Below are 14,283 nucleotides of genomic sequence, written 5' to 3' on the forward strand. Positions count from 1 at the left end.
AAAAATATTTTTAAAGTGCTAATTAAGTCTTTCGATTATTAGGGAATTATGTAAACCTGTTAGAGATGTTTCACCTATGGGTAAGATGAATAAATACTCTAAAATTAGACAGAATGCCATGATCTGAAATTAGTAATTTGAGTTTCTAACATGTGATGCAGCTTTTAAATATGTAAAAACCATCCAATTATTATGTCTTTGCAGTAGTTCTGGTGTGTCACCTTTGTATTCACCAGTGTCTTTCTGTGGAATTCCTGTAGGAGTGCTACAGAATAAACTCCCAGACCTCTCCTTAGATAACATGATTGGTAAGCTGCTTTTTCGTCTCTAACTTTTATGTTAGGTATTCTTTTTGAAGGCAAAAATTAGTAGAATCACTGATTGCAATTATTATAAAGTCAAAGTTAATACTTGAGAAAACTAAAATATAGAATCATTCTTTCCCAAATAAATCAGAGAGGTATAAAATATTTGAGCATAACAGTGCCTGAAGTAGTATAGATTGGCGTTATATTGTTGGAATTAGACAGTGTTCATTTGCGAGAGACTGATCTAAATGAAGGAGATGACATTAGGCATTTGGATAGTAGATAAGCCCTTGCTGAGCCATACCATACCTCCTCTGGGCCTTCATGCTCCCTGGTCCCTCAGCTCAGAATTGAATACACGCTTCCTCTCTCTCCCTTTCTACTGCTCTTAATTCAAAATTCAGCTCAAGTGTTGCTCTTTTTCATCTCCCAAGCCTGATGTAAATGTTGTTCTTTTGTGGTCCCTAGTAGTTATCAGCTGATAGTAATTGTGATTTTATTTGTCTGTTTCCTCCACTGTGTTATAAGCTCCCCAAGGGTGGGACAGTGTTTGATTCAACTTTGTGTCCCCAGCACTCAGCACAGGGGCTTGCACATTGTAGATGTGCAATAAATATTTATTGAAGGAATAAAGTAACTGAGCAGTATTAGGAAAAATTAACTGTTTGACATACATTTTCTTATTTTCATGTTGGGGATTCTTACTTTCAACAAATATTTGTTTGCGGATAAGATAATGCTTCAAAGTTATTTTATTATCTTAGGGTCAGTATATATTAAAGGAAGAATGAGGATTTGTAATTTCAAATATTATACAACTAGAAATTGTAAATATGCCAAGGAATTTTGACATCTAATTCTTTTAAAATTGTAGCCGTGGTTTATAAAGGATTTTCTGTATCGTTATTTGTTCTTCCATGGTGTCATTGAAAATAGAAATTATTTACTAGGTTTTTCTGTTTAAATGCTAGATAGATGATATTCTAGAAAGAGTGTTACCTTATTACTCTTCTTAATCAGAAAGGACATTTACTGAGTGCTTAATACTATGCTCAACACTGTGCTAAATGCTCTACGTGTCACCTTAACAACCCTGCAAGGTAGGTAATATTGTTATCACTTCCGTTTCGTGTGTGTGGGTCTGAGGCCCACAGAGACTGAAGACGCTTGCCCAGGACCACACAGCCGGCAAGTAGAAGAGCCACAGTGCGAGCCCGTCACCCCGGTCTGGGGCCCGCTCCCGTCACCTCAGGACCTGACCTCTCCAGGCCTTGGTGTTCTCATAATTCCTGCCAGCTGTAAAGTCCTTTTGCTCAGTAACACTAACTTGGATGTTTAAAATGGTTTTCTCTTCACCTTCCAGACGTAAATCCATATGAGGAAGTTCAGACACATAATTGTTTTGCAAAATTCATTTTATCAGCAACACAATTTTCTGAGTTAATTGACCTTATCTGCACTTAATATAAAATATTAAAGCGAAAGGAATTACAGACACGTTCACAGAACTAATCAGTAATATGAAGCCCATAGGAGGTTGAAATTTTATGCTGTTTAGGTAACTAAGTGATAATAAATTATATTTTTTAAGAGCCAAAAGGATACAGATTGTATAGCAGTTCTTGACAGTGTAGTTGATTTAAAAGTATTAAATAAATAAAGCTTTGTTACTTGAAAACATTTTAATTAAAACTTTTAATTAAACTTTTAATTTGAAATTCACTGTGTACTTAGTGATAACTGAAAGCGATTCAGTTAAATATGGAGGCCTGATTTATATTCATTGGATAAAGACTGCTGCTTATTAAGGCCTAATCTGCCCTACCTTGTGAATTGCCTCTTATGGAAGATGCTTGAAGAAAAATAAGGCAGTTCCCTGGAGTCAACTCCAAGCTACCAGGGTTGGTAAACATGGTGCCTACTTGTTGAACTTCCCATTCCTTTAGACCCCATCTTTTGTTACCAAAGATCGATATTAATTGTATGGCTGATCACAAGGGATCACTTTATTTGGATTAAATTGGTGGCCATTTTTTCTGTATGTCTTACAGGTTTTAAAATAACGTTATTATTGAATCAACTTTACAGCCTCAAAAGGTTATCATCAGAATCCCATCACCCACTCCTAGTAATTATTTACATTTTCCCTTTCACAGTATATGTGTATGTGTGTACATATATTATATACACTCACACATATTCTTTTTATTATGTGCTTTTGACAGCTTCATCCCAGTATTCAGTAGTGGGTTATAAGAAGAAAATTCGTATACCCTGTTTAGTGAATGGTTTTGATTTTGTTGAACTCGTCATATTCACTTTGTTAGAATGGTTTTTATTCGAGTCATCTTTTTAGTTTGAGACTTGATAACCTAAGTATGAATGCTGTATCTAAAAATAACGCCATTTAAGACAACTCTCAACAGTGACAGTGTATAGGTTATATATTATTTATTAATATATACATTTTTATATTTTACATATTTATATATAAAGTAATTAAAAGGTTAAATTTTGTAATTACATTGACACATTAAGATTTCTTATTAGAAATCTAAATGAGTTCTTTGAACCTGTGGTTTGTGATTACCAATTTTATATGCACTTGACAAAGTGCGTCAGATTGAAAAGTAACCATTTAGAAAGACGATAAGACAGGAATGTGCTCCAGTATCCCTCTCCGTGGACACTCTTCTCTAACCCAAGTCCTCTTGATTTGCCTTTGGTGTCCTAATACCAGCAACTTTGGCTGAAACTGTGTTTCTTAGAAAACAAAGGTCCCTGAATTCTAGATAGCAATACTCTGGAGTAATCTATCCCTTGAGATGTTAGATGATGCAGTTGAAGTCCCATAGTCAAGTTCAAAGCCATTGCGTAGCCACAGCCCTTAGAGTGCCACATTACACCTTGTAGACTTGAGTATACGCTTCTATGCCTGGAGAGTCTTTCCTAGACCTGAAGAGTGTTTCCACTGAAAAATTTCTTTAGATTTCTAAGATCAGCATATGTTATAATTAATATATTTGTATTTCTTATTACAAATCAGGGCAAAGTGCAATTGCTGGGGAAGAACAACCCAAAGGCTCCATTCTGCAGGAAGTGCATCTCAAATTCCTACTCACAGGGCTGCTGTCAGGACTGCCCTCACCACAGTTTGCTGTCCGAATGTGCCCACCGTTGACCACAAAAAACATCAGGATGTATCAGCCGCTGCTTGCTGTTGGTGAGTATTGGACCTGTTCTTTTTTTAATTCTTCTGCTTGTTCTATATTTTGTAAGATATTTAAGTTACTTAGTTACTAGAAAATCCTTTATTCTTTGAGAATGCTTTAAGAGGGAGAAGAGGCTAAGTGAAATCATGTAAATACTCATCTTGGAATATTTTTTTTTTTCTGTCCTTTTAATCGTTTTAGTTATTTATTTTTAATCACAATGATAACTCATCCACCTGACACTGGGTGATAGAGACCCTGACACTATGGGTTCGTTTCTGAAATGTCAGGAAGGTCCCTGTGTGATGCTGAATCCAGCTCCTGGTCATTTCCTGGGCTGCCTCAGGCTCTCTCTGGGCATGTCCTTTTGTATTGGGTCTTTGTTAACTAATAGTATAGTCATAGTTAATAGTTTAATAACAGCAGTGTTCTTCATTTGCTGAGAAGTGTATACTAAACATTGTTTAAAGTGGCTGTCATCTCTATAAGATTTGCCTTTTGGGTTGAAATTGCATATTTTTATGTTGTAGATAGAAAAATTGGTCTAGGTTTCAACTTCTTGTCACATTAATTTCATAGTAATGTGAGTAACCTAATTTCCTTTATAGAGAAAGCCAAATTTTAATTTGCTGTTAAGTGTATAAGGTTAAAATATATTTCTCTAAAATTTCGAAAAATGCTACATTTGTTTGAAATTGTCACCATTTTCTTTTAAGATGCCATTGTTTGGCTTCTGGCTTTCTCCCCAGGTCTACAAACATGTGATTTGTGGTTGTTTTTTTTTTTACTTTCTAAAATGAAAACCTTAGCACATTTGTTTTGCTGCTAGTATGTCTCAGCTTAATGGCTGACTTCTGAGTACTCAAGGCTCATTTGAATATTACTATTTGACAATATTCTTATTTTCTTATTTTTCCATTACTGTCTTCTGAAAGTGATTTGAATTTTAAGGTTTAGTAGTCTGTGTGTACATATGTTCAGATTTATATAAATGCAGATGAATGTTTAATTTTTGCTTTAGAAACTGTTGATTCATATTAAGACTGTTATACAGATTCTAATTAAGATATCTCACTGTACATTGTATATACATGTATATACATTGTCATATACCTAATTTATCAATTAGGATTTTGTCAATTTCATAAAGAAACCTACTTCTTGAGAAAGCTAGATAATAAGAGCTAAATCAGGGTTTGAAATTTCCATTGTAGAATAACTTGTATTATACTGGTTTATAGTGAATATCAAGTCATTTATTGAATTTAGTGTAATAACATAGTAAAAGCAAAACATATAAAATAAGTGCCTGAACTTTTGCGTAGTCACTAGGGAGGAGAAGCAGAGTTCAGCTGTGGAATTACTTCTCCTTGTGATGCCCCTAGGGTATTAGATCATAGGTTTAACATCATCATAACTTGCATAATGTAGAAGTCATTTGATTATTATGAAGGTCTGTTAGTTGAAAAGTTTTAGTAATTCTTTAGATGTTTTCTCAGTATTAGAAGATATTATTGTGGAATAGATGATAATTGTAAACAAGTATGTTTCTGGAATAGTTTTGTAAAAAACTTCTGGCTTTATTCAGCAAGTAAGCTAAAATTGGAACTTGTCTAGCATTTTTACATTTATTATGATTATTATTCTGTTTTATTAGTATTTCTACATTCTATTGCTTTGTATGAATCCTTTTAAGTCATGTGCAGTGAGAAAGTATTTGTCCAACCAATTACACTGTTCACTTTTCTTAACTTATAAAAACATTTTAAGGAGTGAAACATTACTTTCTCAGCTGTGGCCATGTCCCTTCAAATTAAATTTTAGACACACTGCCTGAGACCATAAACAGCTTTAGGCATAATAATAACTACAAACCATAATTACAGTGATAACAGAAATAGTAATCATGTACTTACTTTGTGCCAGGTAGTGTACTAAGTGTTTTACATATGTCTTCTCATTTAATCTCCAACAGATTTTCCATTATTCCCACGTTAAAGGGATAAAAACACAGATTTAATGTGGGCAAGTAATATGTAGGAGCATGTGGGCAAAGCCAGGGCTTCTCCAACTCAGTCTTCAACTGCAGACTCCACAGTCAGCCACCACTTCCCCCTCTCTTTATGATTTATTTAATATAAAAAACAAAATCTAGGGCCGGCCCCGTGGCTTAGCGGTTAAGTGCGCGTGCTCAGCTGCTGGCGGCCCGGGTTCGGATCCCGGCTGCGCACCAACGCACCGCTTCTCCGGCCATGCTGAGGCCGCGTCCCACATACAGCAAGTAGAAGGACGTGCAGCTATGACATACAACTATCTACTAGGGCTTTGGGGGAAAAAATAAATAAAATAAAAATTAAAAAAAAAACCAAAATCTTTGTAAGGAAAAGTAGAAAAATCTGGTTAATGAGTTGCTCTTTTGAGGTCTGGCTGTAATAAACATTCTGAATCTCAAAAAGTATAAACTCCCATGTGTAAAAAAGCTTAGGAAAGTGCTTCCTCAGATTTTATGTGTATTGAGCCAGGTTTTGAAGTCTTTCTGTGAAAATCTATGGATAGATTTAGATAAGATTTTAGAGCACATGAGAATAGGCCCATTTTTGATAAAACAGAAAACAGAGAAATTCACTCTTTTTTAACACATAGCTTGCATACCTTTTGTAAAAGATAAATGTTGTAAAATGATTAAAATCTTGAGAAAAGTCTTGTTGGAAAGATCTGGAACTCCCACTGGATGAATACTCTTCTGTTACATCATCTTGATAGGTACAAGTAACGGTTCTGTCCTGGTGTACCATCTCACCAGTGGGCTGCTACATAAGGAGTTAAGTGTCCACTCCTGTGAAGTCAAGTGAGTATGTCGTGTCGTTGAGATTACAAACATACAGAATACCTGAAAAAAGTTCTCATAGACTTTTCCACATTGAATACTCTGCACTGGTGATTATTTGACTGAAAACTTTGAATAATAAATATTCATGTGCAACTAACGGCTATGCTAATCAAGATGAGTACTAACAGTTTGCTTTGTACAGGATGTTATGCAGTGGAGAATTTTTTCTCACTTCTATTGCTGCATCTTATTTATTTCTCTTAAGGTCCAGGCTATTTTCTTACTGGAAATCACTGTTTTCCCTTATCCAGGTTTATTTCTTTTGTTTTTCATTTCTATACAGATCCGTCAGTAAGATTGCTTGTGAAAAATTTGAGTAGTCTTTTTAATTGTTAATTAATCTCATTTCTTTGTTTAAACACCATCAGAAAAGGACTAAAACTGTATAGCACTTATTCTTTCATTTTGAGATGTGATCTGTTTTATGAGTGCTGTGTGTGCAGAGCTATCTGAGGGAGGGCTAAAATGACAGAAGAATGCCTCTTGCTTTCTGTTTTAAAAGGCATACATATGTGCTCCGTGGCATTATTTTGCTGATTGGATAGCTATTTTCCCTTTGTTGCCCTAGCAATGATGGATTGTAAAGTTACACATGTATAGTATAAACTTATTAAATTGCCAGTATTTTTTGATGATCTTCTAACAAGTATAAGAAAGGCCATTTTTTGTCCTCTCTACGTTATATAAGAATAGGTCTCACGTATATGTTAAAATTCTTAGTGAACCCTTAGTGGACACGTTATTCTGAGTAAGTGCATTTTTGGAATGGGGAAGGGTTAACCCTTTAAGTATCACAGCAGCAGATTGTGATGGAAGTTTCTGAAAAGGTTACAGTGCCTTATTCGTTCAAGTGCATTATTTTGTGGGGCAGCCGGGGTGACTGTTGATCGCCACCTTATGCTGTGCCCTCCAGTGCCTCCCTAAACACATTTACCTGGAGTAGTAACGTCTTCGGAAGCGTTAGGCTTTTAGGGTGCAGCAATGCGGGTGTCTGGAACCTTCAGGTGGTTATCCGCCGTCTGTCTCTTCTTCCCGGGGCCCCTGCTGCCGCTGCTGCCGTCTGCTCTCTCTCTCTTTCCTGCCTGTAGTCCTCTTGGCGTTTGCGTTCACCCTTGACTTGTGTGTATAGTGTTTCCTTTTATGGCTAACACCAGCCAATCAGAGCTCTTCATTTAATCAGTACTTGTTCTAAAGATATGTTAAGTATTAATACTTGGCATGTATTTCATTGAATTCCCACTACAACTTTAGGTGGTAGGCACTGTAATTATTCCCAGTTCACAGAAGAAGGAACTGAGTGTTGTGGAGTAATCTGTGAAAAGGGAGATGGAATTCCGTCTAGGCCTTTCAGGCTTCACAGCTGAGCTCTTATACTCTATGCATGGTATATGTGCTGGATCTCCAGTTAAAAAATGCACATAGATTAATAGGAAAGATTTTGGCAATAAGATAAAAATGTTGGCTGAACCAAGGTTCGTGCTAAGCATTTGATACATGCTTCTGGGAAGTCAAGCACATTTTCATTTTTTTCTGAACACTGAAATCTTTAATTAAGGCACAATAGCTAGTTTATCAGTAAGCTATTCGTTTTAAGTAAGATTTGTTATCCTGGATCAGTCAGGTCATAGATGTCACTAAATACATGACTTACACATGCTATGATAGTATTTGTTATTGAGTAACACTGGAATTTATAAAGTGTTACTTGAGATACCAGATAACTCTAAGGGATGTGCTACACAGACAGGCTGGTGTTGTGAATGATCACACAAATATGCGCCATTTTTTAATGCAAATTTTCCCTCCTAATTGCCATTTTGAAGATAATTCACATTTTATATCCAGTCATGGTGCCCAAGAGGATGCTGAAATCCTGCTGTCTTTGTGTTTCAATTAATGCAATTATAGTATTACAATTAAAAGCCATTATAAAAATTTCACAGATGTGTTATAAAAATTGCTGAACTTATTAGCAGTAAACCCAATATGTTCTAGATATTCATATGCAGATTAAAGGCCGACTTTTAGGAAGTTGTTTTTCTACCTTATACTAAATGTGTTTTTTAAAATCACTTAAGTACTTGAATCTGATGCATACACATGACCAGGGACTGCCTAACTGCAGGTAGTTGCATCTGTGTGGTTTTGTTAAAACCATGATGTTTAACCAGTTATGCTTTACAAATATGTATTGAGCATCTTCTATATGCCTGTAAACAGACAGCATCTTTGAGGCTTATAATCTGGTGAAAGGTACCAAGAAGTAAACAAGTGGTATGTGTAGGTTTTCTTAGATTGTTAGTTTGTGTCTTTGTCCAATAAGCTAAATTTACAATAATATAACCCGCTATTATTTTCAGTGTCAGAAATTAATATAGTAGTTTATATGGGTATCAGAACATTGATTGACTCAGTATTACTTTGAGTAAATTGAGTGATTTGTGGAAAGTAAAATGATCTCTATTTTGTCTGTCTGTAAATTTGCAGAAGTTAGTTTCATATAATCATAGAACTTCAAAGCCTTTCAGAAAGTGTGTGCTCCCCTCAGCCACCCAGTGTTGAGAAGTAGCCTCTGTAGCATCCCCAGTAAAGGTCAACAGGCACAACTTGGGAACCTGTAGGAGTCAGAACCCCAAACACCTGCTGATAGATTCTAAGGCTACTATTTTTCAGTAGTTAGGAATCCTGCACAGCAGTCCTAGATTGAGTCAGAAAATGAGCTGCTGTTCTTATGAGGTTTTTATAGAGCTCAGTGTGTAGTTAAACCTAGACAGTAGTTTTATAATCCTGGGAACAGTGTGGTACTCAGCTTTGTTTGACAAGAGTTTTCATTCTTTTCTTCTGACAAATAATCCTTTCCTTATCTAATCTACTTTAAAGTTCAGCTTAATTTTTATTTTCTTCAATTGATCAGTAGGAGTCAGATGTATAAGGTGCTGCTGAAATCTGCTCAAAGGCAGCATGCTCATAGTGCTTGGTTACAAATAAGCAGCGACCCTATGTTCTGTGATAGTCTGAACACTGGGACGTCTTGTAAACAGTGGGGAAAGCACTTCTCTGAATATGCGTGGCACTAATAAACGTAAGGAGGAGTGCCAGGCTCTTCTTGGACGTCATTCATTTAATCTAACAGAATTTACTGAGTGCCTGTCATGTCCTGGAGAGATGTGACATGGTACCTCCCTTCAAAGAAGAGTACAGTGTAGTGAGTGTTTCTCAGCCAGTCACACTATTTCCTCAGTTGCTCAGGCTTTCAGGCAAAACCCTATTTGCCCTTTGGGTCTGAGCTAATGGTTTTCCAGGAAGCCCTGCGTGGCTCCTGAGATCAGATTCCATGGGACTCTTACAAGCGCCTGTTGAACTCTGCACCACTCTCTTTTGTAGTCAGTAATACAGAATGCACTTGTGTAATGTCTCTTTTCTACTAGATCCTAAGCTGAAGGACAGCAGTTATATCCACCTCATTCACAGCTGTATTCCCAGTGCCTAGGACAGTCACTGCTGTATTCTTGGTACTTAATAGCACAGCCATTAGCATATACTGCTACTTAACAGATTTATTGTTTAAAATAACGAATGAAGAATGGGAGGACTGGAATTCTTAATGTCCAGGGATAGTGGCATTACTATACTGGAGCATGAGTAGTTCAGATTGCCAGCAACAAGATTTGGAGAGTGTGCTTTAAGGTTTCTGTGGGTAAACATCTGATTGAAGCTACCAGACTTAGGTAGAGGGCAGAATGAGTCCAGAATGATTCTTCTCTCCTTTTCGCCCTAAATAGAAAACTTAATGAGTACTGTTACATGTTAGGGAAGAGAAAGAGAGAAAAGAGACAAAGGGACTTTTCCAGTGAATAATTAACCAAATTATATTGTATTCCCTATAGGTGTGGTTTGAATTTAGTGACTGAGGAGGCCTCATGAAGAAAATAGGCCTTGAGTTCCATCTTGAAATAAGAGTAATAATGATAATGATGATAATTGTTAATATGTATAGCACTTGCCATGTGCCAGGCCTTCTTCATGCACTCAGTGTTGTTATTTCTGCCCAACAGATGAGGAAACTGAGATGTAGAGAGCACAGAGCCAGTAAGTGCTGGAGCCAGAACTTGAACTCAAATGGTACTTGAAGAGGGAAGGAGAGAGGTCATTCGAGGCATGGAAATTCTCAAGATTACTGTTTTAAGCAGCCTAATCTGAGTGTTTCAATACAACTTTACATTTAAAGAGTTATAGTCCTTGATAACTACAGCAATTCCCTGCTGTTGCAAATATTATTTTTGGTTCTCTCGGGGTTATCTTTGCCCCTCTAAGAAAAGACAAGTAGGTGGCTACACAGGGGTCAATGAGGAAAGGTACTCCAGTTAAAATAGCAGGCAAGGTTCAGATGATTGAGAGGTAAGTTTGGTCAGGTAGGATGAGGCAAATGGTCTGGTGGCCTTGAAAGTCACATAGAGAAGTTTAGATATGATGTAGGGAGCCATTGTACCTTCTTGGACAAATGAGAGATATATTCAGAGCAGTATTTAATGCTAAATCTAGCAATAGCATTCAAATTGAAGTAGAAGTGGATAAACTAGATCAGGGGTCAGCGAACGTTTCCTGTAAAGAACCAGACAGTAAATATTTTAGGCTTTGCAGGCCATAAGGTTTCTGTTAGAACTACTCAACTCTGCCATTGTATCATGAAAGCAGCTATAGACACTATGTTGTTAAAAATGGTTGTCTCATAAACACTGATGTGCAATTGCATATAGAACAAAGATTTAGATTTCCCTCCTAGCCAGTCTCTATTAGCTTGTAAGCAGTGTAAGGTAATAGGAGAGTGTTTCTCACTTCTTCCCATGACTCTGATGAGTCCAATTGTCTTGTGTCCGCCCTCTCTTCCATTCTCTGCAAGCCATGGTGGTGAACACTCTCCAGTTATGTTAGTGGGAAAAAACACGGACTCACCTACTCTCAGTCCCACATAAAGGAGACTCCCAGGGCATTAGGTCGATAGGTTGCCGTCTTGTCATACATGTCTTTCTTCTGCAATTTTTCTTTTGTGCTTTTCCGTAATTGATATACCATTTAGAACTTTCCACCACTTCCAAATCTAACAGCTCAGTTCGTATGTTTGCTTCAGGAATTTCTGCTTCCTAACCAACTAGGAATTTTGATAAAATTCCTAAGTGTACTCACTTAGCAGTCTGCTCAGAATATTTTTATACCTCTAGTTTTTAAGCAGTGGAATTCTTGGAAACTACAGTGATGTGACTCTCTCCTTTGCCGGATTTTAATGGTTATTTTAATGCTGCTGTGAATCCTGATAACTAAACTATCTTGTTCTTACATTTGGAGATAAAGTTTTAATTAGAAATAATTTCATATAAGTTGGAAATATATAGTAATATAGTCTCAAATAAAAGGTCATATACATATTATTTCTTAATTAACTTGTGTAAAAAAATTTAAGTCTTAGGAAAAACTTACTTTTCAAATAAATTTTTCAAACAAAAAAGGATATTAAATTAATCTTTTTAATTTCTCATTATAGGGGTATTGAATGGACGAGTTTAACTGGTTTTCTTTCTTTTGCTACCTCAACACCAAACAATATGGGATTAGTGAGAAATGAACTTCAGCTGGTTGATCTCCCAACAGGTTTGTGTATTGAGACTATGAAAAGATTTACAGTGGTTTGTCATATTGATCAAAGATGTTGCTATTTATAAAACATGTTCCAAAGTACTTTCTCTCTCCAAGGTGATCTGTGTTTATATTTTTTTTTCTGTTTATATATACATTTTTTTGTTGTTCTGTAATAATTGTCCTAGAAAAGATCCATCGTTGTTTGTATGGAAATTGTGTTAACTCAAGGGTGTGGTAAAAAGGAGTACCATTAGCCTGAACAGACAGATACATAAATAAATATGATACCAGTTCTGCTTTTAAGTATGTTGTTATAGATATGAAAGATGACATGAGTGGAGCCATATTAAAATAGAGCCAGAGCAGCCATTTCAGAGGAATTGCCTTGCATGTCTTGTTTTCTTTATCTTCCAAACTGGACCAAACTGCCAGCATTCCAAGGAGTCAGTAAGGCCAAGAATATCCTGTCTGTAAGGACTGATGGCACTGGACTTTGCTGATGTCTGGATCACTAACCAATCAATGAAGTACAAGTCTAGCCTTTTGCCTGATGATCAAACCTTAGGCCGATCTGTGAAGTACGAACCTAGCCTTACCTTACCTTACCAACTCTTTTTTAATAGGACTCACCTCATCCTCCCTTTTTCCTATAAAAACCCTAAGCCTCTCTCCTGTAATTGGGTCACTATTTGGGTTTCTACCTGAATCTGTGTTCCCTGAATTGCAATTTGATCCCAAATAAACGCTTTGCCTCTTAAACTGGTTTCTGTTTCTGTAGGATGACAGAGATAACCACAAGTACAGTTTTAAAATAAGTCTTTGTAGTTAGACTTCATTAGATTCTCTTTTAAAAATTTTGACATTTGTAGGAAAGCCTTAAAAAACATAGGTAAGGATTGTTTTCAAATGCGCAAATTTAAAGCTTTTTGTAGTCTCTGGCTGACTGAATAGGGAAGCTTAATTGGGAGTTTAAAGACTTTACAATAGGAAACATTCTGGTGAAGTAACTTATTTAAAATTGTTAAAAACCTACAACCCAATGGGTTTCAAAATGCAGAACTTGAAAGTAGAATAAGGTGAGGGTTTCAAATTCTTTTATAGCACATGCAGTGATTTTGAATAGATTTTTTAAACAAAATTGTGTGTTTCTTTAAAATGGTGTAGCGATATGAATATTTTAGATGGTTTTAACCAATAAGATGTATATGTATGTGTACATGGATGTGTAATAAATCAAGTATATGCTTGCTTCCTTATATTCTCAATATACATTTCCAAGATATAGTTGTTCTTATCAGAGTATGTTACTAAATTTCAAGGAATCAGCACCACCTTTAGTCCAGTATTGCTCTAGTCTCATTGGAAGTGACCTGCCCAGTGATCCCCAGATTCCTGATTTGCCAACAAACTGGCACTGGTCTCTAGTTATGTAGTAGCCCAGGGATGGAAGGCTGTTCTCTAGTATCATTCACTAAAAAAATACCTGCTCATTTTTTCCAATCAGCTCAAGTTCAGGACTGTTAGATAACTTAAAAATCTGTCTTTCACAGATTTATTTTTGAAGAACCAATTTCTAAGTAAGTGATAGTTACTGACTTCCTTAAGTGGGACACTTGAGTTCATAGATTATAGACTTTTACAGCCTAGTCTTCTAAGGAAGGCAACAGACTAGCAGAGTCTGGAAAGGATGTGGGGTGTTTGGCAAATAATAGTGAGATCCTATTTGATGGCATTGGAGAAAAGGGAGGCATGTAGGCGTTCAGTTGTCTTTGAATTGAATATGTTCTCTCTTTCGTTTAATGTAAATAAAAATCTAGGGAAAGATATTAAAATATATTTGTTCAGACATAAGGTGGAATTTGCATTTTTTAAATTATAGAAAACCATTTAGCTTCTTTGGCAGTTAACTGATTCTTATCATTCGCCAATTTCAGTTTTTAGAGACCTTTTGATAGGAACATGTCAAAGTATTTTAGTTGAGTATTTTGCATATGGGACAAGAAATCTTAAATACCTATTTAAAGAGTGTTTTCCCCATTAGTCAGTATTTGTAAGCATGGAATGTTGGTATTACTTTAAACATACCAGTAGTTTTTACAGTAGATAATTACTTTACCATAGATGCATTAAAACTTTGAAGTTGATATTTCTAAATTTCTAAAATTAAATTATTTGAAAGAAACCACAGAAGGAATTCAAGAAACTATAACAAATGAAAATATTTTTTAATAAAATAAAT

At 35.9% G+C, this 14,283-nt stretch overlaps 1 protein-coding gene across 2 annotated transcripts in view; it reads left to right on the forward strand.

The window, feature by feature from the left end:
• WDR11 (WD repeat domain 11) overlaps nucleotides 1-14,283 on the forward strand; it is a 58,520-nt gene that overhangs the window by 14,528 nt on the left and 29,709 nt on the right. For both annotated transcript variants that reach the window (XR_015552522.1, XM_087432713.1), the window contains exons 9-12: nucleotides 205-308; nucleotides 3,355-3,531; nucleotides 6,284-6,368; nucleotides 11,950-12,056. Coding sequence is in view for 1 of the 2 variants with exons in the window: in XM_087432713.1 (XP_087288839.1) it covers nucleotides 205-308; nucleotides 3,355-3,531; nucleotides 6,284-6,368; nucleotides 11,950-12,056 (473 nt within the window). In the remaining variant the exon portion in view is untranslated. The remainder of the gene's footprint in view (nucleotides 1-204; nucleotides 309-3,354; nucleotides 3,532-6,283; nucleotides 6,369-11,949; nucleotides 12,057-14,283) is intronic.

The sequence above is a fragment of the Ceratotherium simum genome, chromosome 6 (assembly GCF_057802395.1).
Source record: "Ceratotherium simum simum isolate JZ-2026a chromosome 6, ASM5780239v1, whole genome shotgun sequence".
NCBI classification, from domain to species: domain Eukaryota; kingdom Metazoa; phylum Chordata; class Mammalia; order Perissodactyla; family Rhinocerotidae; genus Ceratotherium; species Ceratotherium simum.